At 34.5% G+C, this 26,997-nt stretch overlaps 1 protein-coding gene across 1 annotated transcript; it reads right to left on the bottom strand.

The window, feature by feature from the left end:
• Nucleotides 1-14,107: 14,107 nt before the first annotated feature.
• On the bottom strand, nt 14,108-16,799 carry LOC149155974 (putative L-type lectin-domain containing receptor kinase S.5). Its single transcript, XM_089441467.1, has one exon. The coding sequence runs from the start codon at nt 16,597-16,599 to the stop codon at nt 14,575-14,577; it is 2,025 nt and encodes a 674-aa protein (XP_089297593.1). The 5' UTR covers nt 16,600-16,799; the 3' UTR covers nt 14,108-14,574.
• Between the last annotated feature and the right edge of the window lie 10,198 nt (nt 16,800-26,997).

Below are 26,997 nucleotides of genomic sequence, written 5' to 3'. Positions count from 1 at the left end.
AAAACACCATAAATAAGCTCATTAAGATCATAACAAAATTTCATCAAAGACATGAGGTTCTTGATGTTCCGTTTCTGTGACTGACAATGCCATAATGAAGCTCACTAAGATAAAAATCAAACTCGGGTGTTCTTGAGATTTGGTTTCTGTGATCAAAAACATCGTAATTAAACTCATTAAGATCAAGATTAAAATTCAGATTCTTGAAATTTAGTTTCTATGCTTGTAATCGCCATAACTAATCTCATTAATATCAACCATAATGAAGCTCATTAAGATCAAAATCAAAACTGAAACAACAGCAGGTGTTTGATTCCATTTCTGTGGTTGGAAATGCCATAATTAAGCTCATTGGAATGAAAATCAAAGCTTGATCAAAAGCGTGGGGTTCTTAAACTTAGTTTATAGACACTCTTGTGCAGAAGAGGAGGCAAATCCAAGTTTTGGAAGTTGAATGCTCCACGTTAGTTATATGGTTTGTGACCTCAACAAGTGATTGAAGAGATGGACTTCGATTATCAGGAATCTCACCCCACTAATACCGGTCAAGATGAAGCTCTCAGCAAGCATGTTTTTCATTAGTATTTCATATTATGTAAAACAATGTCAATTTTAGGTGTCTTTTATAGAGTTCATCCTAGCAAAAACTTTTTTAAATACTCTGTGAAATGATGATTTGGATCTTCTATACCCAACACATACAGCTAGATAGATATGGTGTTTTTTGTTAACAGCATCCTTTTTTTGTATTGCACTAAGCTGTCCAGCTTAGCTGTAGCTTTTTTCTAATACAAATATTACCCATTTCTGTTTTTATATCTCTATGTGTAACTTTTCTGTCATTGAAACTGCCTTAAGGTTAGAGCTATAATTGAAACAATCCTGGAATTGCGATTGAAACAAAACAAAAAGCCTATTCTCCCATAATCAAATATTGTGTTTAATAAAAAATGTTTAAATATGGCTTTTCACCAAAAATTACTCAAAAGCATCAGGATTTTGAGTTTTCTTCTCTATGATTGAAAGAAAGCATGTAGCGCGTTATGATCGAAGTGTCCTGGGGTAATTGAAATAAGCCTCAGATTGCAATTATATCAAAATGCCTATTCTCCCAGATTAAAAAATCAAAATGCAATAAAGAACATGAGGTTTTTATCAAAATCTAATAAAAAACAATGTGTTTTCAAGATTTTGTTTCTATGATTGAAAATGTCATACCTGAGCTCATTAGGGTCAAAATCAAATCAATCAAAAGCCTAGAGTTCCTAGGATTCCATATCTGACAACATAATTAAGTTCATTGAGATAAAATCAAAATTTAACCAAAAGCATGGGGATTTTAAGATTTCATTTCTGTGGTGTTCCACACCTTCTATCTATTGGAATTTTTAAAAACTTTTGCCTCCAGGATAGGCCAAGTGGTAGACAGAATGGGCACCTTGCTCAAAACTGGGGGCAGAGTGGGAACCCAAAATAAAGAACAGGAGAATCCCCAATGTATCCCCCACAGACCCATTCCCCTGAAACTTAAAATAGAGAATTGGGACGTATTTGGAAAAGGAATGCTTTCTTTCTATGATGCTGATGCAGAAGGGAGTAGATGTGCATGTCGTGTGTCCGCATTGAAATCAAAAGCATCAGGTTCTTAGATTTCGTTTCTCTGATTTAAAACACCATAAATAAGCTCATTAAGATCATAACAAAAATTTCATCAAAGACATGAGGTTCTTGATGTTCCGTTTCTGTGACTGATAATGCCATAATGAAGCTCACTAAGATAAAAATCAAACTCGGGTGTTATTGAGATTTGGTTTATGTGATCAAGAACACCGTAATTAAACTCATTAAGATCAAGACTAAAATTCAGATTCTTGAAATTTAGTTTCTATGCCTGTAATCGCCATAACTAATCTCATTAAGATCAAAAACTAGAGTTTAATAAAAAAACATGGGATTCTTAAAGTTTCATTCCTATGATTGAAAACGCCATGATGAAGCTCATTAAGATCAAAATCAAAACTCAAACAACAACAGGCGTTTGATTCTGTTTCTGTGGTTGGAAATGCCATAATTAAGCTCATTGGAATGAAAATCAAAGCTTGATCAAAAGCGTGGGGTTCCTAAGGTTTTGTTTCTGTGATTGAAAATGCCATAATTAACCTTGTTACATACAATATCAAAATTTAATAGAAAAAGATTGTGTTTCTGTGATTAAAAACGCCATAGTTAAGCTCAATAAGATCAAAATCAAAATTTAATCAAAAGTGGGGTTTTGAGATTTTGTTTCTGTGATTGAAAATGGTATAACTAAGCTCATTAAGATCAAAACCATACTTTAATCAAACGCAAGATTTGGTTTCTGTTATTGAAAACGCTATAATTAAGTTAATTAGATCAAAATCAAAAGCATGGGGATGTTAAGGTTTCGTTGCTGTGATAGAAAACACCATAATAAAGCTCATTAAAATCAAAATCAAAATTTAATCGAAAGCATCCCCAACACATACAGCTAGATAGATATGGTGGTTTTTGTTAACAACATCTTTTTTTTGTATTGCGCTAAGCTGCCCAACTCAGCTTTGGCTTTTTTCTAATACAAATATTACCCATTTCTGTTTTATATCTCCCTGTGTAACATTCCTGTCATTGAAATTGCCTTAAGATCAGAGCTATAATTGAAACAAACCTAGAATTGTGATTGAAACAAAACAAAAAGCCTATTCTCCTAGAATCAAATATTGTGTTTAATAAAAAATATTTAAATATGTCTTTTCACCAAAAATTACTCAAAAGCATCAGGATTTTGAGTTTTCTTCTCTTTGATTGAAAGAAAGCATGGAGCTCATTATGATCGAAGTGTCCTAAGGTAATTGAAATAAACCTCAGATTGCAATTATATCAAAATGCCTATTCTCCCAGATTAAAAAATCAAAATGCAATAAAGAACATGAGGTTTTTATCAAAATCTAATAAAAACCAATGTGTTTTTAAGATTTTATTTCTATGATTGAGAATGTCATACCCGATCTCATTAGGGTCAAAATTGAATCAATCAAAAACCTAGAGTTCCTAGGATTCCATATTTGACAACATAATTAAGTTCATTGAGATAAAATCAAAATTTAACCAAAAGCATGGGGATTTTAAGATTTCATTTCTGTGGTGTTCCACACCTTCTATCTATTGGAATTTTTAAAAACTTTTGCCTCCAAGATAGGCCAAGTGGTAGACAGAATGGGCACCTTACTCAAAACTAGGGGTAGAGTGGGAACCCAAAATAAAGAACAAGAGAATCCCCAATGTATCCCCCACAGACCCATTCCCCTAAAACTTAAAACAAAGAATTGGGGCGTATTTGGAAAAGGAATGCTTTCTTTCTATGATGCTGATGCAGAAGGGAGTAGATGTGCATGTCGTGTGATTGAAAACACCATAATGAAGCTCATTAAGATCAAAATCAAAACTGAAACAACAACAGGCGTTTGATTCCGTTTCTGTGGTTGGAAATCCCATAATTAAGCTCATTGGAATGAAAATCAAAGCTTGATCAAAAGCGTGGGGTTCTTAAACTTAGTTTATAGACACTCTTGTGCAGAAGAGGAGGCAAATCCAAGTTTTGGAAGCTGAATGCTCCACCTTAGTTATATGGTTTGTGACCTCAACAAGTGATTGAAGAGATGGACTTCGATTATTAGGAATCTCACCCCACTAATACCGGTCAAGATGAAGCTCTCAGCAAGCATGTTTTGCATTAGTATTTCGTATTATGTAAAACAATGTCAATTTTAGGTGTCTTTTATAGAGTTCATCCTAGAAAAAACGTTTTTAAATACTCTCTGAAATGATGATTTGGATCTTCTATACCCAACACATACAGCTAGATAGATATGGTGGTTTTTGTTAACAACATCTTTTTTTTGTATTGCGCTAAGTTGCCAAGCTCAGCTGTGGATTTTTTCTAATACAAATATTACCCATTTCTGTTTTATATCTCCGTGTGTAAAATTCTTGTCATTGAAACTGCCTTAAGGTCATAGCTATAATTGAAACAAACCTGGAATTGTGATTGAAACAAAACAAAAAGCCTATTCTCCCAGAATCAAATACTGTGTTTAATAAAAAATATTTAAATATGGATTTTCACCAAAAATTACTCAAAAGCATCAGGATTTTGGGTTTTCTTCTCTGTGATTGAAAGAAAGCATGCAGATCATTATGATCGAAGTGTCCTAAGGTAATTGAAATAAACCTCATATTGCAATTATATCAAAATTCCTATTCTCCCAGATTAAAAAATCAAAATGCAATAAAGAACATGAGGCTTTTATCAAAATATAATAAAAAACAATGTGGCTTCAAGATTTTGTTTCTATGATTGAAAATGTCATACCTGAGCTCATTAGGGTCAAAATCAAATCAATCAAAAGCCGAGAGTTCCCAGGATTCCATATTTGACGACATAATTAAGTTCATTGAGATAAAGTCAAAATTTAACCAAAAGGATGGAGTGAAACCCATATGGTTATTCGCTTGGTTTCCTTTATTAACACTATTCCCTCCGATCAGTCGCTTAACAGTATACAGGATAGCAGCAAACCAAAACCACTCATGATCCTCTAGCTGATATCAAAATTTGCACATCAGTCAGAATATTTTGGGGTGATAAAAAGTTTGAAAATTTACAACACTCCTAATACCTGTCAAACTATTGCTTAAAGCTTCGAGAAAAAAAGATGAAAACCATTGATTTCCCTTAATCTTGTCAACATGAAAAGATACCACACTAACAAGCCCTTGTAGAAAAGAGTAAAACATATTACTTTTCATTAAATCTGAACTAGTTTTTTTAGATAGGAAAACATTTTGAGAAAAAATTGCATAGAACAACCTTTAAGTATTAAGGAGGAGCAAGGACAATAAATTCTGACTATCAGGGGCTGCAATAATCACAAATAGAATATGTTTGAACAAACACAGTGCTTATTTCGTTGTCTCATCATCCAAGGATAGACCGCTCTATTTACAAAAAAAATGGCATTATAACAATTTCCTAAACAAAGTCATAGAAAGCCTCATTTCAGCAAAAATATCCAACATAATTTACCAAAAAATGGCGTTAGCATCTTTCAGAGTCCAAGTCCCACAAAGCTTCCTCTCGGGGTAAAGCAAAAAATTATTTACAAAACAAAACGTTACCTTACAGAAATTTAACAAACGAGCTTCCATGCCATCTACTCTTCGACTTGATCCATTTGATATCTTTGAACGTTTAATGTCTCCCATTTCAACTGATCCCGGACTCATAATACAACTTTATGCGCTTTTAAATGCACCTTGAAACCTCACTTTGAATGCTCATTCTACCTCAACCACTTGCTACAACAACATTTACATCATGCGAAATTACGCCTCGTCAAGTTATTTTTCGCTACAGAAATTTATCCAGGTGATCCGTAAAATAGAACATGTCAACAATAAGAAACATGATAAATAATCGCCACTCCTTCCTTTCATTTTCTGGAAACTGACATTTACTACAACGTAGGCTAAAAGCTTGGTAAACTAGCATCCTAATGCAAAATTCGTTGCTTATAGTTCCATGACATAAAAAATGACCCTAACCTTAAAGTTGTAGTTCTTTGCCAAAACTTAAGCTTCTGTGACATTTACTAAATTCTATTTTTAACAGAATGACTTATGCTTTCAGAGGGTTCCAGTACTCCCTGAAACCCTTGTCAGGATCAAGGCGCTTATGATTTTTTTGCGATTTTTGGAAGAAGCTCGTTCAACCTTCACAAGATTCAACTTTCATCAATTCGTACGTTGATCTGTTGCAGGGGAAACAGAGGGTCTTCGGCTTGTTACAGGTTCTTCAAAGCGTTCCTCTTATGATTTTCGATTCCAGAGACATTCGACCGACCACCAAAACATGCAATCTTCGCTGAATCCGTTTAAGTTCTTTCAGTTGCTTTGAGCGAAGTGAAAATCTCTTCAAGTAGTTTGGAAAGCCCTAGCTTCATTTTTTGTTGGTCTTATGATACTTCGTCTGCGTCAACATGGATTGATATGATCATTTGCTTAATCACAATACTGAAGAAGGGCATGGATTCAGCTTCAGAATCCCTCCATTCTTTCATGAATGTCTATGAAACCAAGAATTATTCCTATTAAGAGCCAATGACAAAATAATAGCTAGAATCACAATAGGGTTTCACAGCAAGTACCTCTCGTAGATACTGAAGAGGAACTATTGAAATTGTAAGTTCCAAAACCATGCGGATTACAATAAGAAACACCTTCCATCCAGAAGTAGCAAAAACAAGGGAAGAAGGCAAGTCATTGAGCAAACCCCTCAAACAATTTGGTCTTCATCCCTTACATGCTTGGGCTGGTGTTTTTTCTGTGAAGATCCATGGTGACTATGAGCGACTCAGAGAGGAGACTATGCGCTCTGGTGTAGTGAATCAGAGAGAAGGGTGACCACCGTTTACTAAACTCTCAAACTATTTAATCGTTTAAGAAACCACTCAACTTATCATCAAACGACCAATATTAATTCTATCGTCTAACACCAAAAATCAATGGCCCATAAAGTTACACATGGCACTCAAGGGAGTTCATTTCAAAGGGAACGCCTTACGGCATAAATATAAATGATTTTTAGACTTCCATATATTTGTGTTCTATGGTTGCATGGTAACCTCTTTTATGCATAGTGTTTAGTTGCAGTATTGGTGGTTGAATGAACATAGTGTGTGGCTAAGGATAACTGGCGCACCCCATTTCTTTTAAATTTTTATTGGTGAGAATGATTTGTATTTTCCATCACGAACTATGATGGTTATCGTGTGTGTAAATTTGAGCTTGGACATGGTAGGATGATGTCTAGGGAAGATTCTCATCCCCCTTCAAGCTGTAAAAACTTGGTTCTCGTAACCTGTTATGAAACCAGCTTACAAAAAGATAGAAAAGATAGATGAATGCCTTACAATTCAGCCTCTTCGAGGGGGAAACCTCCTTTACATTACACAAATGAACAATTCTTGGATGATACAAATGACAAGACCTCCTTTCTATATATAGGAGTCTAAGGGATCATAATATAATCAGAGCCGACATAACAATAATAATGTAAGGGCACAATAATAACAATAGTGGGCTTCTATGGGGCACAATAATAACAATATGGGGACTACATGGGCACAACAATATAATAAGGGGGTTGTACTAATAACAATAAGGGGTCACACTAGTAGTATAGGGACCTAACATGCTCCTCTCCTTCAAAAGGTGTTGTCCTCAATGCTTGAGTAGTTCTTGATGCTTCTGTATAAATTCTTGTCCTCCCATGTGGAATCTTCAATGGGTAAGTTCTTCCACTTGATGAGATACTCTGAAATTGATCTATTTCGTAGCTATCGATTTCTCGGTTCTGTGACTGCTTTAGGTTCCAATATGATTTTTCATTCCTTGTCAAGTTCTCACAATACTGTTTGAACTGGGATCTTTTGCAACTTTTGAATGAGTTCCCACTCCTTTGGGCATATGGATATCTGTAAGGCCTGATGTTTGGAGGAACACTTCCTAGAATCAAATGAATAGCATGATCATGATCACGAATAGGTGGGAGGCCTTTGGGAGTCTCAAATGCCTTGGAATGATTGTCAAAAATGTTTTGGAGATATGGAGAAATACATGATTTCGATGTGGGATCCTCTAGTGAACATAATTGTGCAATTACACCTCGTTGTTCTTTATTTAAAAGCTTTGTCATGCTATTAGAGTTGATTATCTTTCCAGGTTTCCATTTGATACCCCTCAATTTAGCTTCCTTTCCTTCCCAAAAAAAATTCAAGAAAAGTTCTTGAAAATTGAAAGCTATCGTACCCAAAGATTGTAGCCATTGGACTCCTAGTAAAACATTAGAACCACCCATTGGAATGGAAAGCATTGGGTTATTAAATACATATTCTCCCATGGATAACTTGATATTATGTCACTTTCCAGAGAAATTTATGGTTTCCCCACTTGCAACCATCACTTGACACTCAGGTGCTGGATATAGGAAGCAATTCAATTCCTTGGCTATCTTAAAATGAATAAAATTATGGGTACTACCCGAATCAATCAACACTATTACCTTTTTCTTCTTGATATGTCCTTCTATCTTGATAGTTTGAGGAGTGGTAATTTCTTCCAATGCATTACAAGATATGGTCGGATTCATTTCTTGATGCTCGATGTGATTTTTCAATTCTTGAACATTTTTCTTCATGATGTGTCCTTCTATATTGATAGTTTGAGGAATGGTAATTCTGGCCATTGCATTACAAGATATGGTCAGATTCAATTCTTCTTTCTCGATGTGATCTTTCACTTCTTAAACCTTTTTCTTCTTGATATGTCCTTCTATCTTAAGAGTTTGAGGAGTGGTAATTCCAATGCTTTACAAGATATGGTCAGATTCATTTCTTCTTTCTCTGGGTTCCTGGTGTATACAAATGACATTGCTTAATCATAAATATAAGGATTTGTCATAAATCTGCTGACAACTCCAACTGCATGTGAAATGTCAGGTCTTGTAGATACCATCACATACATTAAGTACTTTCTTCACATACTTCTGTTGTGATAACCAAAGATTTCCATTTTTGATGTCTCTGTGTATCTCCATGCCCAAGATATATTTTCCAGCTCCATGTTCCTTCATTTCAAATGTCCTAGAAATTTGATCCTTTAACCTATTCATTTCTTCTATGCTTTTTCTTGCAATAAGCGTATTGTCAACATACAAGACCAAGAAAAGGAATATTCTATTGAAACTCTTAAAGTTCACATAATGATCATACTCACTTCTTGTGAAGTTTTGGCTAACCATGAAGGAATGGTAAATGTTTAACATCAAATATTCCCAAGGAAATAAAATTCTTTCTCAACTCAAGTACATGTCTAACATCAATAAATGTTCTAACTGTATCATCATACATTTTAATTCTAACATTTCCTATCCCAACAATTTGACAAGATACATTATTACCCATAAACACAAAACTACCATTCACAACTTGATATGAATTGAACCAATTTCTATGTGACTCATGTGATGAAAAGCACCAGAATCTAACAACGATTTTTCATAATTCTGAGAAACATTATAAACAGACATAGCTTCATCTACCATACCTAATTTAGCATATAAAACTTCATCAATCATACTTGACTCAACTCGATTTGCTTCCTTCTTTGGGTTTTCAACAGACTCGTTTATTTTCTAACAGCCGTTCTTGAAATGCCCTATTTTGTTGCAATACCAACATTTGACTTTACACTTCTTGCCTTTTGATTTTGATCTGGAAGAACTTCTTAGTTTGTCTTGTCTTTCCTTGGACCAAACTTTAGCTACCATGGTTTCTTGTGTGGAAGTTTCAACGCTATACTTCCTTTGTACTTCTTCTGATAACAGAGATCCCACAACATAATCAAATTCCAAATATTTGGTTGTGCTCAAACTGATAGAAGTCACAAAGTGATCCCAAGAATCGAGCAAGGAACTCAACAAGGTAATAGGTTTATCTTCTTCTTCAAATTTAACATCCATATATGACAACTGGAAAATAAGTGTATTAAATACATTTAACTGTTCTGCAATTTTAGTACCCTCCTTCATCCAGAGGTTATACAATTGCCTCTTCAAATAGAGTCTCTTGGTTAAACATTTGGTCATATACAGTGTTTCTAACTTTCCCCAAAAGCCTGCCACTGAGATTTCTTCAACAATGTTGAAGAGAACTTCATCTACAAGGCACAACCTGATAGCATTGCGATCTCGGGAATCCAAGTCCTCCTAGTACAAAGCTTTCATGCCATTAGGTTTCCTTCTTACCCAATCTAATTTTTTGTTTAGTCCTTGTTGCACCAACAAATCTCGTACCTTCAGTTTCCACAATGCAAAATTGTTCTTACCAATGAACTTCTCCACCTGAAACTTAGCATTAATCATTTTAGTCATTTCTTTCTGTACGGGATCTTTCAAATGACTGAGTTATTTTTATATAAATATGCTATTAGGGTTTCCTCTTTGTGTAATAAATTTCCTGGTTTCCTATTTCTGTAATAAATTTCCTGCTAGGGTTTCATCTTTTGTTTTCAACTAGAGTTTCTTCCTTTCCCTTCCTTTTTAAAGAAAAAACAAAACCATAACCTTTTTTCCTTTTCTTCTTGAAACCCTACTTCAATTCTTCAAAAAAAAATCTTCAAGAACTCCAGAAAAAAAAAATAAATATTCAGCCAATTCTACAGAGAATTTTTTCTTTCTTCCACACAAAAAGGTAAAATTATGTTACAATAGTTAACAACAATACCTACCATTTCTTCTAGTGACCTTTCAGGGTTTGATCCCGTATAATACCCAGTAACACTCAGTCAAAACAAAAAAAGAAATGTTTTCTTCCTTCATGATGGGCTATTCAATTTGCTTCGTTCGGTGGCAGCTCTCAAATCGACTCTCGATTGCTCTATCAAACGACGTGGCTATTGTCCGGTTCAATGAGGCTCTACTGCTTCGACCAACAACCTTAACCTCTTTGACTGTTCAACGTCGACGGCTTTGTGGCATGGCGGCTTGGATGCATGAAACTTCAAAAGATTTGACCTTGTGGGCCATGGTGCATATGCAACGACTTTGTAATTTTGTGGCTGCACGAAACTTCAAATATTTGACTTCGTCAGCCCTGGCTTGGGCTATACAATCAGTGAAATGTAGACTTCTTTGCAGTCAAGGTGGCTTCAAGCATGATTAAATGACATCTTTGTGGCTTTGTGGGCCGACTCCTCTTATGACCTTCAGCGACTTCAATAGATTAACTCACAACCCTCACAACAACAACGCTCTAATACCACTTGTTGGTATTTGAGCTGGTTAACACTTAATTAAGAAAGAAATGCACAAGAAATAGAAACTAAATCACACAACAAGAAACATAAGAATTTACATGGTAAAACCCTCACAATGTTCAAGGAAACCTCCACAAAGCAAGGCATTGGAGTTCTTATTGCTCCAAAATTCAAGAATGACTCTCCAATGTTAGATGAAGCCTCTTCGACAATCAAAATACAAAGAGTCCATTACATAACTCCCTATAGTTACACAACTGGATGAATGGTAAAACTAAATTTACTTAGATAATTAAATTATTAACATAAATTATTATCATGGTTTAACATTTAAATCTGTATTCATCTTAACTAGCAATTAATCTTTCTAGGTGATTTAACTTTTTTTTTACACGTCTTAAATCTATAAATCTATACTTATTTTCATTGATGATACAACTTATCCTAGGTTATTGAAACATCAAATTTAAAAGATATGGCAATAATTCAATAACTTAGAAACTAAATGTCTAACCTAAGTGCGGTACTGAGGGCTCGCGGTAAAAAAGTCTAAGAGAAATAGCTTGGTAAAGTTGGTTTGTAATGAACAAATCTAGGAAACGAACAAATGTTTTTAATGAACAAATTTTACACCGTGCAATGTTAAAAAATAAGTAGATATCTGGTGTCGCTGAAATAGCGTTGTGTGCATATACAATTCTATTGTATCGTGAGATCCAATAAAGGCAACTCAAATCACATAGCAACATTTTATTTATATAATCTGAATTTTGCATATTTTTCGTGATAATATTTTATTTTTAAGTAAAATGTTTTCTACCAGCGATCTCTGTAATCACAATTCTGTGCACCCCTTAGGTGGCCTGCTCTGGCTGCCCAGGATCCTTCCATTTTTTCCCTTCTTGAGGTAGCGACCCTTTCTTTATGATTTGAACTCTATCTGAGTCAGCACAGTCGAGGTGAATACCAACTCTCCACACTTAATTCACGCGGATTCTTGCGTCATACACAACTTCAAGGAAACTTATAATTCCGCTCGATTCAAAACCCAAAACCCACTCAGAGAATAGACAAGGGCTCTCTGCCTACTTTGCCTACCGTTCAACACCTGATCTGTAACAGAAGGGGTCTCCACTGCAGCTCGAGATCAGCTTGTGCTAGTACCCGATACAGCGTTACTCAACACCTTAAAAGAAGAAACCACAGGGACCTTAAAAGAAGAAACCACAGGGTTGTCTTAAACCAAGTTTAGCCAGCAATGGAACGCAAAGAGGACCGTTCAACGCACACGTGGAACACAAGAATCTACGTAAACTAAGTGTTCAGACAACGGTCAGATATTTACTTTTATGCTTCACGCACTATTCAGATTTAGGTCCAACGTATTGGAGATGTGACCATTCCCAAATGAAAATACCTTACTTCTTTCCTCTGGCCTTCACTCTCAGTCTCTTTTGACGGAGCTGAATTTTATCACTGGTGGGTCTTGAAGAATTACACCAAACATAAACGAAAATTTGAGTCACATCCACAGGGGAACTTCAAGTTGCAGGGAACGAATAATTTTCAATTGCTTAGAAGGAATATACAAATAGCGGTTTTCAGTGGGACTCGCGAGCTCACCTCTGGGCACCTCTCTAACTCTGACCACTCAATTAAACTTTGGAAGACTATTTACAAAGGATTGTACAACTAGCTTTCTTGCGTAGAATACTATATCTAAAAAAATCTTGCTACCAGAGCTTCTTGTCCCTTGTCCAAAGCTCTTCAATACTTGCATCAAAAATAATATTTGAACAAAACTTCTTCCCTTGTCTAGAGCTCTTCAATACTTACATCAAAAATAATATTGGAACAAAACTTCAAATGGGACACCTGTCTCGAATCTAAAACTATCTAACACCTCATTGAAATTGTTTACAAATGCAAAGGCCCAATTGGCCTCAAATATTCAAATAATTAACAAACTGTCAGTCCCCGGATTGTTCCAGAATTTGAACAACTTGCAGTACCCAGATCCTTCTGGAATTTGGACACTTGGTTATAACTAAATACTGCTGATTTTATATTTTTTCCAAATTTACAATGGGAAAATTCAAGACCCTTGGTTTGGAACAAATTTTGTTGACCATCGATAATGCTAACCATGCAACTTTTCCTGTCATTCCATCGCCTTTTCATGTCATTCCACCACCATCTTATATGAATGAAAGAAATCTCCACTCTTAAATCACCATACTCAATGAAACAACTCTCCACTATTAAATTCATATATTCAATGGTAAAAATACACAAACTCTTTGGTAAAAGAAAAATATAGTGAAATAAACATTCACCCATTGGGCATATCATTCTTTGTGGTTGGCATGAAACATATATTAACCTTTCATTCATGGATTAACCTGAGAGAAATGCTAGCAGGAAGGAATTTCAAATCTGAAACGTGGGTTCTATTCATTTTGATCATTTTAGCAAAAAAATGTTCAGAGAAATCGAAATATTTTTGTTGTATTTGATGGGAAAATCACCCTTAACCTCATCAAATTCCATTTCCAGTCATAACTTCAATAATAACAGGTATAGTTATGTGTAGTCTAACTGTTATAATAGGTATAGTTAGACTATTATAGTTATGTGTAGTCTAACTGTTAGATAGTTTTATTTTTATTTTATTTTTTAGTTTTAATTTAATTTGAAATTTGGTAATTATTTTTGATATTATAAGTTTCAACTAAATAATATATAGAATTTAAATGCTACAAAATTTAAATACTACAATTTTTTTCCAAACAGTAAATCTATTTAAAACCTTTAAAATTCACAATTTTACCACAGAAAATAAAATGGAAAACCAAGACAATCAGATGCACACTAGGAGCCCCAAATACACGAAATATTAAATCACAGGTATAACAAAGTTACATACCAACGATACAATCCCCTGTGCCCTTAGAAAAGAGCGCGTCCAAAATAACTTTATATAACGAATGACGATCCACTTTACAAAGGTCTATATCCATCCCGGTGTTTTGTAGAGCGCAGCAGGCATTGCACTTCATTAAACACACACAGGATTACGCTATTTTTTTTCCCCAAAAATAGAAAACCAACAGACTTTTGTATATAGGTAATAAAAGTTTTACAGGAGTTTTTTTTATATCTTTCAAGTATCAAATATAAACAAAATCCTATGATAATAAAAAAATAAATGGTCAACATACGCCCAGAAGCCGATCCATCAATATTATGTAGAAACAAGTCCAATCCTGTAGTGGAATAAACAGATCAAAAAAGCACCCTGTACTGAAATGCTATTTCATATGTTGCACCGTTGGAGAGCATCATCCACCTGTTTCACTGAATGGAAGATATCATCAGCCTCAGATAACCAGAGAACTAACCCAAGAAGTTGTATAAATAACCCTAGAAGTCAAACGAGATGTTGTATAAAGTATATAGAATTATCCCACAAGTTTGGAGATTGAAATTTATATATCTGGAATAATGAACCTCAGCAAATCTCTGATTGATTCCAATTGGACAAAGTATGCATCATAAAAACTAGAAAGCTGTCAAAACTCAGCAAGATCAGACGATGTCCTCCATCAACACATTCACCGCGAATGCCCTCGCGTTCCCGTTTAGATGAAATGACGTCAAAAGGCATTCATGAATTTCACTTCACTCATCCATGGAGTACCACACTTCACTCCCTGTACTGGTGGGTAGAGTGGCGGTAGAACTGATATCTCGGGCTAGCTGGGACGAGCCGACGTCCGGCCTTGACCGATGTACGGATGGTGGAGGCATCGTCCGCGCAAGTATCTGTGTAACTTCCTTCATCGTAGGGCGTTCCTCGGGATTCTGAGAGGAACACGCCAGTCCCAACATGAGCAAACGTCTGATGTCCTCCTCGTTACCATTGACGCTCCCAGGCGTAGCCAGGCGACTGTCCTCCTCGTTACCATTGACGCTCCCAAGCGTAGCCTGGCGACTGTCCTCGTTACCATTGACGTTGTCCTCCTCGTTACCATTGACGCTCCCAAGCGTAGCCAGGCGACTGTCCTCCTCGTTACCATTGACGTTGTCCTCCTCGTTACCATTGACGCTGTCCTCCTCGTTACCATTGACGCTCCCAAGCGTAGCCAGGCGACTGTCGGCAGCTTCCAAGAGCCTGTTCTCATCATACAGCTTCCTCACCCAGTCGATTAGATCTACCACTTCTGAGTTGCCAAGGAGCTTTCCGCAGGTGACCGCGAGGATGACGGCGCCGAAGCTAAACACATCCGATTTGGCCGTGGCTCGCTTGTTGAAAATGTATTCGGGGGCCATGTAACCGGGGGTTCCAGCAGCTTCTTTGGTGGCATGGAAAGATCTCAGGTCGTGTTCGATCAGTCTGGCGAGACCGAAGTCACCCAGATGGGCGTTGTATTTAGTGTCGAGCATGATGTTGCCGGGTTTCACGTCCCGGTGGATCACCTTCTGCTCGCATCCCTCGTGAAGATACAGCAGAGCCGAGGCCACGTCCGAGACAATCTTGTATCTCTGCTTCAAATCCAGAAATCTGCCTGGAGCATCCCTATTGAAAATATGTTTGTCCAGGCTTCCGTTAGGCATCCATTCATAAACCATCATCAGCTCCCCCTTCTCGTGGCACCAACCCAGCAGCGGTACCAAGTTTTTGTGCCTAAGGCGGTTGATAACACTGATCTCTGAGATAAATACATCTTTACCATTTCTGATGCCATTAGTCATGCATTTTACTGCAACCACAGTTTTTTCCTTTGGCAGAGTCCCTTTGTAAACGCTTCCGAAGCCCCCTCTTCCGAGAAGGACTTCGGGACTGAAGTTATCAGTGGCCTTCTTCAGGTCTCTGTATCGGAACTCTCGCGGCCGGCCGGGAATGTTCTCTAAGGCGTCGCCTATGTTGATCGCCGAGTCTGCCTTGGACTTACGGCGCTTGAGGAAAACTACGACTATAAAGGCGACAATTAATGCAAAGGGAAGGCAGACGGAAAGAGCAATGACTAATGGCCTCTTTGATTCGATTGTGTTGATTGTGAAATTCCATGCTTTCACACAGTGGAGCTCCGTCCCATTACCTGTGGAGGCAGAAAAGCCGAAGTAAACCTCCGAGCCAAGAGTGTTGTTGGACAGATCGGTGATGGAGTATACCAGGGGTTGCGGTGGCTTCGCAGCGGGGTACTTTGCGACGAACACACTCAGAATCTTCGTACTTCCATCGTACTCAATCCACGCCTGGATGTCGTAGCCCGCGTTCAAATATATCTGGTCATGCAGAGATGTGAAATTTATGGAATTTATGTCATTAACATTAATGCCTACATGGTTGGCATCTGGATCATTGGTACCTGGACTCTTTATTGTATCAAACTCCACCGCCAAAACCTGAGCACTACTATGGCCGTTGGTGGAGGCGTTGAACAGTCCCAACCATTCGCCATAGCTATTGGCTGGTATATAGTCATAATTAGCCGAAGTTACAATAAAAGCCAGACCCTCCCCACCATTTCCACTTACATTTTGAATATTGAAAGTGAACCAGGTATTGAAGGATACAGTACCTTTTACATTGTATACTCTGAATTTCTTTTTCAATAATACCCTTCCAGATCTATTTGTCAAGGAGAATTGCGGACTTTTATTGTTTGTATCCGGCGTGACCTGCAGGGCATTCATGGACATCCCACTGTTGTTGTTATTTATATATAAATTGTCAATACCTTCAGTGTTTAGGTTGAATTGGGGAAAATCAATCTTGTACCCGTCAACAGTTTCTCCCAACAACACCGACGTAATACATAAAATGATTATTGCTTGAAGGAGAGCCATTCAATGGACTACTGCTACTAACAAACTATATATGATGCAGAGCAGATTAAAATCAGAATTTTCAGGTGGAGAAGTACAGAAGCTTTCATGTGGTAGTTAAATAGCTTTTACTTCACATTGTTAGTCCACACAGCGATCGGGTTAGGCTTGGGTCATTCGACGGCAACCGGAAGTCAGCAATTGACTTTACTTTTGAACCTTCGATAATATAATCCTTCGTTAATCGTAACCCTATTGTAGGTTTGGGTCATTCGATGGACAGCCGCTGACTTTATTTTGCACCTTATAATCCTGAGATATTTGAATTTAATCTGATTGTGGAATTTATGAATATTCAAAAATCTAAGAATACAGTTCATTTTATTTTCATCGTAGGTTTCCGAAATATTTTTAAAATTTAAATGCTTTTAGGTAGCTCTATGAAGTATTATGTACCCAATGAAATTTAAAGTTCAACTCCATGTGGATGAAGCCCAAGAGAAGAACCTGATCTTTGTAATTGCAAAACCTCATATTTCGTTCAGCCATCTTTCATGTGTGTCGTTTGCCCCTTTAAACTCTCTATAACTCTGCGGTTTGCATATATATGGGTGTGGAAAACGAATTTGGTATTTATTTGTCGCTTAAATATGCTAAAAATGACAAGATTATTTTGGGTATTTTTATTTAGATGGTAGATTTTAGAATATTGTAGAAATTTAATGGAGATGACTAAAATCAAGTAGTGATAAAGTTAAATAATTAACTTTATCCGTATTTCTATTATATTTTTAAAATATTCCAAAATTGCAAATAGAATTAAAGTTATCCAACTATGTTACATTTAATTTCAGAAAATTCAGGGTGCTTATTTTTGTGGCTGAATTTAAACAATAGTGACCGAATAAGGTCTTGGAGCTGTTTAAAACCAAAATACCTTATGAATATCATATTGTTGAAAAAAAAATTTTATTTGGTTTTGTTGAATTCTCATACATAAAAGTAATAGGAAAGTATTAGATCTAAGATTTCTGTGATCCATGATGTAGAGAATAGTTGTAAGGATTGAGTTGACATTTTGAACCAACTAATGTGGTTTATCCTCAGGACAAGGTGAGAAACCAATTAATGTGGTTCATCCTCAGGACAAGGTGAGAAACCTGTCGATCTCAGAGAATAAATAGCAGGGATGCATCAATGTTCAGGGAATGCCATTCAAAATCAGCCGTGGGTGAAATAAAATTATTAAGTGATAAGAGGTAAATTAAAATAAGTGATATTTAGTTCAAAATAGTTGTTATGTAATAACATTAAAGATATTGTTACTTCTAAGTTCAAAGAAAAATTGTGGTGTGAGAAAGATTTAGCGTCTAAAAGAAAATTAAGTTATTATAAGAAGGTCATCAACCCCACCCTTGAAGATCAAAAGTACCTCTCTATTCTAACTAGCTCAAAAAAGAAAATTAATATAGCAAAGATTAGAACGAATTCTCATGAGCTCCATAGTGAAACTGGCCGCTGGGTAGTTCCTAAAACGCCATGGATGGAAAGGATCTGCCATATTTGTGAGAATAGGAGCATCGAGGATGAAAACCACTTCCTCTTAGAGTGCCCTGCATACAACCACATTAGATCTCAATTTCACAACCTTTGTTACAATACTGATCTTCCTAGCCTTTTACAATGCCAAAATTATAGTGAGCTCGGGAGGCTTCTCTCCAAGCTTTTTGAGCATAGGAATAAAATCTTAAATCAAAATAAATAATTTGTCTTTTTAGGTCCGATAGATCATTATTTGGTCTCAGCGGACGTTAACGATCATCATCATCTTCAATAATTAATTATTTAATATGGAAAATGTAAATGATTTATCATTTCAGATAATAAAATAATATTATTAGGGTTGACCTATTCAATGTGAGCTAGGTAGAAGATATAATAATCATAAAATTAATTAATGTATCTATCTATTAAAATGATAATTATTTTATATAATATTAATATTATTTTAAATAAATTAAATAATAGGTTAAAAATAAGTTATTAGGTAATGAATTTGTTAATGATAATATTAAAAATAATAATTTATTTATTTACAATTCAAATCATAATATTACTTATCAATTTATATAATATTATTAGGGATGACCTATTCAATGGTTAATTAATATATTTATTGATTAAAAAGCTAATAATAACTAAGCATAATTTATTTATATAGTATTAATACTATTAATAATAAAATAGATAATAATATTTGGTTGAAGATTGGTTATTATGTAATGAATTAGTTAGGGATGATATTAAAAATAATTTATTTACGAATTCAAATCATAATATTATCTATGAATAATATTATTAGTCAGGGTTGACCTATTCAATGGGATTAGGTAGAAAACTAGGCGTTATCATGATGTAATAAACAGGTTAATATTATTTAAAATAATTAATAAAGAATTAATTGTTATGTAATAAATAAATTATCAATAATATTGTGAGAAAAATAATTATCTAAGATTCTAATAGTTAAAGTGTATAAGATTGTTATGAAATATTCAAGATAAATATTATTCCCCTCTATTTAAGAATCTATTAAGAAATAACCAAAACCAATAATTTCTATTAGATGGAATTAAACATCAAAGGTTAGATTATCTTGGTGACAGATGGAACCATCGTCCCTCCTAGAAACGAGAATGTCAAGAAAGGCAAGGTGACCTTTCTCCTCAATCTCCATAGTGAACTTGATGGAATCTGATTGAGAATTCAGGTTTTTCGATGACACCTGTGTCATCTGGCCTCATGGAAGGGAGAAGCTTGATTTGTTTCTCAACCACCTAAGTTCTAAATCAGATTCCATCAAGTTCACTATGGAGGTTGAGGAGAAAGGTCACCTTCCCTTTCTCGACATTCTCCTTTCCAGGAGGGACAATGGTTCCATCTGTCACCAAGTTTTTTGAAAAAAGACTCACATGGAACAATACCTCCATGCCAGTTCTCATCATTTCCTTGCTCAGAAATTTGAGGTTCTCACCACTCTTGCCACTCAGACTCTAAGAATCTCCGATAGTGACCATCTTGATTAGGAGAAGTCTCATCTTCTTAAGGTTTTTGAAAAAAATGGGTATAACAGACCCCTTAGCCTCAAGGCTTTTTGCAGAGCTAGCGAAGAGTAGAAGGTTAAACCTACTCATGTCGATCCTATTCCTAAGGTTTATCTAAGGAACCATGGATAGGATCGCCCATATTCTTAAAAGACTAATGTTTCTCCCCCCTTCAAACCTCTCAATACCATAAAAAATTGTCTTAGATTGGTCAAGGACCCTATTCAACTGAAGGACTCAAAAGGGGTCTACCTCATTCCCTGCTATTGTGGTATCCCCTACATTGGAGAAACAAGAAGATCTATTAAGCAGAGGACCAATGAACATGTTGTTGACATCAGACACAATCACTCTCACACCTCGGCCCTTGCAGAACATGCTGAGAAATCTAAACACCATGTCCGTATTGAAGAATCCAGAGTTATTGCTAAAATTGATCATTTCCACCACAGGAAACTTAGGGAAGCGATTGAGATTGAGAGGCATGCCAAAAACCTCAATAGGGATGATGGTTGGAAATTGAGTAAATTTGGATTCTAGCTCTCACTTCCTAGCTCCTCCACCCTTTGCTCACCCTCATCTTTTTTCATTCTTTTGTTGTTTTCTATCATTCTTCTCATTCTTTTCTTTTTCCCTTTTGAATGAGGATAATCTACCCTTTGATGTTTAATTCCATCTAATAGACCTTATTGGTTTTGGTTATTTCTTAATAGATTCTTAAATAGAGGGGAATAATATTTATCTTGAATATTTCATAACAACCTTATACACTTTAACTATTGGAATCTTAGATAATTATTTTTCTCACAATATTATTGATAATTTAATTATTACATAACGATTAATTCTTAATAATATTAACCTATTTATTACATCATGATAACGACTAGTTTTCCACCTAATCCCGTTGAATAGGTCGACCCTAACTGATAATATCATTCATAGATAATATTATGATTTGAATTGGTAAATAAATTACTTTTAATATCATCCCTAACTAATTCATTACATAATAACGAATCTTCAACCAAATATTATTATCTATTTTATTTTTAATAGTATTAATACTATATAAATAAATTATGCTTAATTATTATTAGTTTTTTAATCAATAAATATATTAATTAACCATTGAATAGGTCATTCCTAATAATATTATATAAATTGATAAGTAATATTATCATTTTAATTGGGAAATAAATGAATTATTATTTTTAATATTATCACTAACAAATTAATTACATAACACCTTATTTTCAACCTAACATTATTATTTACCCGGATGCGAGTGACACGGATGAGAAGGACGGCTCGCCACCTGGTGACCATGGGCGGCCTTAAGTTTGGAAGGGTCATTAACAGCACTCCGCCGCCCTGGATGGCAAGCGTGAGAGCAGAGGCGCGAGAGGACGGCAATTCATTCCCGGTTTGAGCTCCATTAACTGTTTCAGAGGGGAGTTATGGCGTACCAGGATCGAGGCAGACCAGCGCAGCATAAATATGGTAAGAATGTGGAATGTTATGGTAAGAAGGTGACCTTTCTCCTCAATCTCCATAGTGAACTTGATGGAATCTGATTGAGAATTCAGGTTTTTCGATGACACCTGTGTTATCTGGCCTCATGGAAGGCAGAAGCTTGATCTGTTTCTCAACCACCTGAATCCTAAATCAGATTCCATCAAGTTCACTATGGAGGTTGAGGAGAAAGGTCACCTTCCCTTTCTCAACATTCTCCTTTCCAGGAGGGACGATGGTTCCATCTGTCACCATTTTTTTGAAAGAAGACTCACATGGAACAGTACCTCCATGCTAGTTCTCATCATTTCCCTGCTCAGAAATTTTGGGTTCTCACCACTCTTGCCACTCAGACTCTAAGAATCTCTGATAGTGACCATCTTGATCAGGAGAAGTCTCATCTTCTTGAGGTTTTTGAAAACAATGGGTATAACAGACCCCTTAGCCTCAAGATGTTTTGCAGAGCTAGCGAAGAGTAGAAGGTTAAACCTGCTCTTGTCGATCCTATTCCTAAGGTTTATCTAAGGAACCACGGATAGGATCACCCATATTCTTAAAAGACTAATGTTTCTTCCCCCTTCAAACCTCTCAATACCATCAAAAATTGTCTTAGATTGGTCAAGGACCCTATTCAACTGAAGGACTCAAAAGGGGTCTACCTCGTTCCCTGCTATTGTGGTATCCCCTACATTGGAGAAACAAGAAGATCTATTAAGCAGTGGATCAATGAACATGTTGTTGACATTAGACACAATCACTCTCACACCTCGGCCCTTGCAGAACATGCTGAGAAATCTAAACACCATGTCCGCATTGAAGAATCCAGAGTTATTGCTAAAATTGATCATTTCCACCACAAGAAACTTAGGGAAGTGATTGAGATTGAGAGGCATGCCAAAAACGTCAATAGGGATGATGGTTGGAAATTGAGTAAAAGTTGGATTCTAGCTCTCACTTCCTAGTTCCTCCACCCTTTCCTCACCCTCATCTTTTCTCTTTCTTTTGTTCTTTTCTATCATTCTTCTCATTCTTTTCTTTTCCCTTTTGAATGAGGATAATCTACCCTTTGATGTTTAATTCTGTCTAATAGACCTTATTGGTTTTGGTTATTTCATAATAGATTCTTAAATAGAGGGGAAAAATATTTATCTTGAATATTTCATAACAACCTTATACACTTTAACTATTGGAATCTTAGATAATTATTTTTCTCACAATATTATTGATAATTTATTTATTACATAACGATTAATTCTTTATTAATTATTTTAAATAATATTAACCTGTTTATTACATCATGATAACAGCTAGTTTTCCACCTAATCCCATTGAATAGGTCGACCCTAACTGATAATATCATTCATATATAATATTATGATTTGAATTGGTAAATAAATTATTTTTAATATCATCCCCAACTAATTCATTACATAATAACGAATCTTCAACCAAATATTATTATCTATTTTATTTTTAATAGTATTAATACTATATAAATAAATTATGCTTAATTATTATTAGCTTTTTAACCAATAAATATATTAATTAATCATTGAATAGGTCATTCCTAATAATATTATATAAATTGATAAGTAATATTATTATTTGAATTGGTAAATAAATGAATTATTATTTTTAATATTATCACTAACAAATTAATTACCGAACACCTTATTTTCAACCTAACATTATTATTTAATTTATTTTAAATAATATTAATATTATATAAAATAATTATCATTTTTATTAATAGATACATTAATTAATTTTATGATGATTATATCTTCTACCTAACTCACACTGAATAGGCCAACCCTAATAATATTATTTTGTTATCTGAAATGATAGATCATTTACATTTTTTATATTAAATAATTAATTATTACATAACAACTATTTTTAAATAAATATCAGTTATTTTAATTTACCTCTTATCACTTAATAATTTTATTTCACCAACAACGAATTTTGAATGGCTTTCACTGAACATTGATGCATCCCTGCTATTTATTCTCTCAGATCAACTGGTTTCTCACATTTTCTTGACGATGAACCACATTAGTTTCTTAGAAATGTCGACCCAATCCTTACAATGTGATTAATCTGAAAGACTATTCTCTAAAACTCTCGTGTTTCTATTCTATTCACAAGATGTATATATTAATACATAGTTTTTTTCTTTTTTTCATGTTTTAAGAGGTCTCTTGGTTTCAATGATCGTTGGAATTCCTCCACTCCAACCCTAATAGATTAGGTGTGAAACATTTTTCTCCCTTAATTCAAAGGGGTGTATATGAGTACAAGAAGAAAGCTAAAACACAAAAGTACATGGCAACAAACAAATGAATGTGCTTTTTCAAATAATGGTTTACGGAAGACCACAAAGAAAATGAAGTGCAAGAAGGCAAAGTTTCTACAAGTGGTAATTTAAGGTTGACCACCAACTCTACAACTAGGCTCAAAATAGTTCCTACAACAATTCTAAGTCTAACTAGAAGATGAAGTCTTCTATAAAGTTGAAGTGCTCCATAATGATGGTTTGAAGATGACCACAAACTGATGTAGCATAAACCAAATTCTTCTGCAAGTGGTGGTTTAATGTAGGCCACCAACTAAATCATGTTCACAGAATATGAATCTATCTCTAGTTATAGTTATGAATCTGGTAATGCCTAACTTTGGCTTTAGGTTATAGTAGTTGTGTTTGGTCGAGGTTGTGGCTCAAGCTCGGTTGATATTTCTTTGAAGCTAGTAGTTGATAACCAATTCCCCCCTGTCAAATTCAAGATGAGAAGATGACGAAATCTCCGCTACAATACATGTCAATACTCAAGAATGAACTCCGAGGTGTGACCAATATGTATTCATGGTTGTTGAAGACCATTTCCAAGAAGTGATCCATCCAAGGTGAATTATATCTTCATGGTTGTTGAAGACCATTTCCAAGAAGCTATCTATTCAAGGTGAATCACTACTCTTGCAGGAATCTTATGTCTAGAACATTTTTTTGAATGATGAGTGTATTTATGACTATGATTACAAAGGTGAAGATCAAAACATTGATCTTTCACATGGCCAACTCGATCAAAATATTGACATTTGACAATCTTCTCGATCCATCACATAATTGAAAAAAAATCCGATGCATTTCGAACCATCTAATGTGGTTAATCATCATGATGAAATAGATGAAGAGATTTTAATCTAACATGTATATAAAAATATCTATGTAAAGAAGAAAACAAATAAGAGAATTAGTCATGAGAAAAAAACTATTTCTTTCTATTTTTATTAATTTGACTTATTTGACTTTTTATAATTATTATAATAATTATTATTATTATCATTGTAGTAGTTAATATTTTTTTCTAACATCTAGTACTCTTTTTTGTTTTTTTTTTTACCTAGCTCTTTTTATATGCATGTCAGATTAGAATCTCTTCATCTATTTCAGCGTGATGATGAACCACATTAGATGGTTTGAAATGTGTTGGCAATTTTCTCAATTATGTGATGGATCTGGAAGAAAGTTATAACATAAAGTTACTTCAGCATGTGGGTTAGAATGAAGGATAACTACAAATCGTAGACCAATTTCAAAACACCAAGCCGAAGTCACCCTCCTAATGAAGATAGTATCTGTGCAATTGTCGAAGATAAGCTTCACACCAACTTTCTTTTTGTAATTGGAAACCACTAAGCAAGAACCATACAAAAGAATAGTCTGAGACAAAAAGCTTCTACCTTTTTGAAGAAGCACAAACCTATAATCTAAAGAATCCCTTCCCGAATCTTAAATTTCCATTATAGACTCCCTCAAAACAAGGTTGATGCCCTCAGCGAAACCATAATTTGGCCTCATAGAGTTACTAGATAGATTCTCTTGTGGCCCATGCTTTCCTTACTCCACATACATTCCTGATTATACCATTCAAAAGATCAAGGTACAATGAAATAAGATTAGGTGGACTATCATGACAAGTATCATCCTCCACACGTATAGTGCACGGCGGGGAAGGCCATGCAACCTCCCTACTTAATGGTCTCAGGAGTCAATAAGGTGTTTATTAGGATTGAATAGTGTAAATGTGTTATTAAATTTGAGGATAAAATCCAAAGGATTAGTCATAGTAAAAAGTTCAATGTGTTCCAAATAAAAAAGAAACAATATAAAAAATGTGGTAGGGAATTTACCATGATGTGTAAATGAAGAATCAATATCAATAGATAATTTTGTGATAGAAAATGTTCCTTTGTAACCAAATAAGAATATTATAATTAGTTTTGGAAACTTTAAGGAATTGTTAGAAAGAGAAAGGACAATATAATGAAAGTCTAATTCTAAATAGAGGATAAGGTGAAGAAAACTAGGTTAATTCTAAAATGTTAATTCTAAATAGAGGATAAGGTAAAGAAAACTAAACAAGATGAAATAAAGAAGAGAGCAAAAAAATTGTCAATGAAGTAGAACAAGCTATGGAGAGAAAATAATGATAGATAAAAAAAATAATGATGATATGAGAAACATTTAGTAAGAATTCTGGTTCATTCTAAATTACAACATAGATCTCAAAAAAACCATAGCTTAACCCAAATAAGCAACCATTTTGATGAAATTTTCTGCCAAAGATAATCCAATGCCGAAGCCTCCCTATCCTTATTCCTATCCCTATCCCTATGTAATTCTGTGAAATTCAATTGAATTTTTTGACAATACAATTTTCTATATCTTTTATTGTAAATGTTGAACAAACAACAAAAAAATAATTATACAGAACTTTTATGTCTAAATATTATTCTTCCGAATCGCTATATCACATGTATCTCTTCCATTCACTCTCAAACTATTATAAATTAAATGAACATAGTAGTTAGAATCCAAAACTATGCTTTTTTTTTTTTTTAATCCAATAATAACTCTCTCATTTTACTCAATTATCATTGATTATATTTGTAGGTCTAATACAATTGTAGACGCCCTACCTAATACTAGATTGGATCTAGATAGAGGCACATTCGAAGTCACAAAAAAAGGGAAAGGGGATCAAAAATATATTGTTAATCCTTCCGTCTAAATGATATTTGATGCCCTACCTAATACTGGATTGGATCTAGATAGAGGCACATTTGAAGTCACAAAAAAAAGGGGAAAGGATAAAAATATGTTGTTAATCCTTCCGTCTAAATGATTTTCAAATATCATTGCTAATATCTATGGTTGTTTTTCTATGACTAAAATATTGACTTTCCTATATGAGACTATATTTGCTACACTTTATTTTGTAAAAATTGAGTAGGTGAAGCATATACGTATCTATTGTTGTTGTTTTATGACTATACGTATCTATTTTATTTTTTTATGACTAAAATATTGACTTTTGTATATGAGACTATATCTTTGCTACACTTTATTTTGTAAAAGTTGAGTAGGTAAAGCATATACCTAAAGTCTTCTTCCAGAGAAAGAAATATATATATATATATATATATATATATATATATATATATATTTTAATTATGTGTAATTATTGGAACATAAATTTTGTTTTATATATAATTTATAGAGTTAATATTCAGTTACGTAAATATTTATATGTAGATTTATAATAAGTATTAAAATAATTATTTCATAATAAATATGAAAATTATTATT

The sequence above is a fragment of the Pinus tabuliformis genome, chromosome 9 (genome assembly GCF_031772625.1).
Source record: "Pinus tabuliformis cultivar Carrire ecotype Pingquan chromosome 9, CPIR1, whole genome shotgun sequence".
NCBI lineage: Eukaryota > Viridiplantae > Streptophyta > Pinopsida > Pinales > Pinaceae > Pinus > Pinus tabuliformis.
This window is presented reverse-complemented; position numbering and strand designations above follow the sequence as displayed.

Coding starts and splice junctions, on each gene's coding strand:
- LOC149155974 (XM_089441467.1), bottom strand. CDS start 16,599: ATGTCCATGAATGCCCTGCAGGTCACGCCGGATACAAACAATAAAAGT.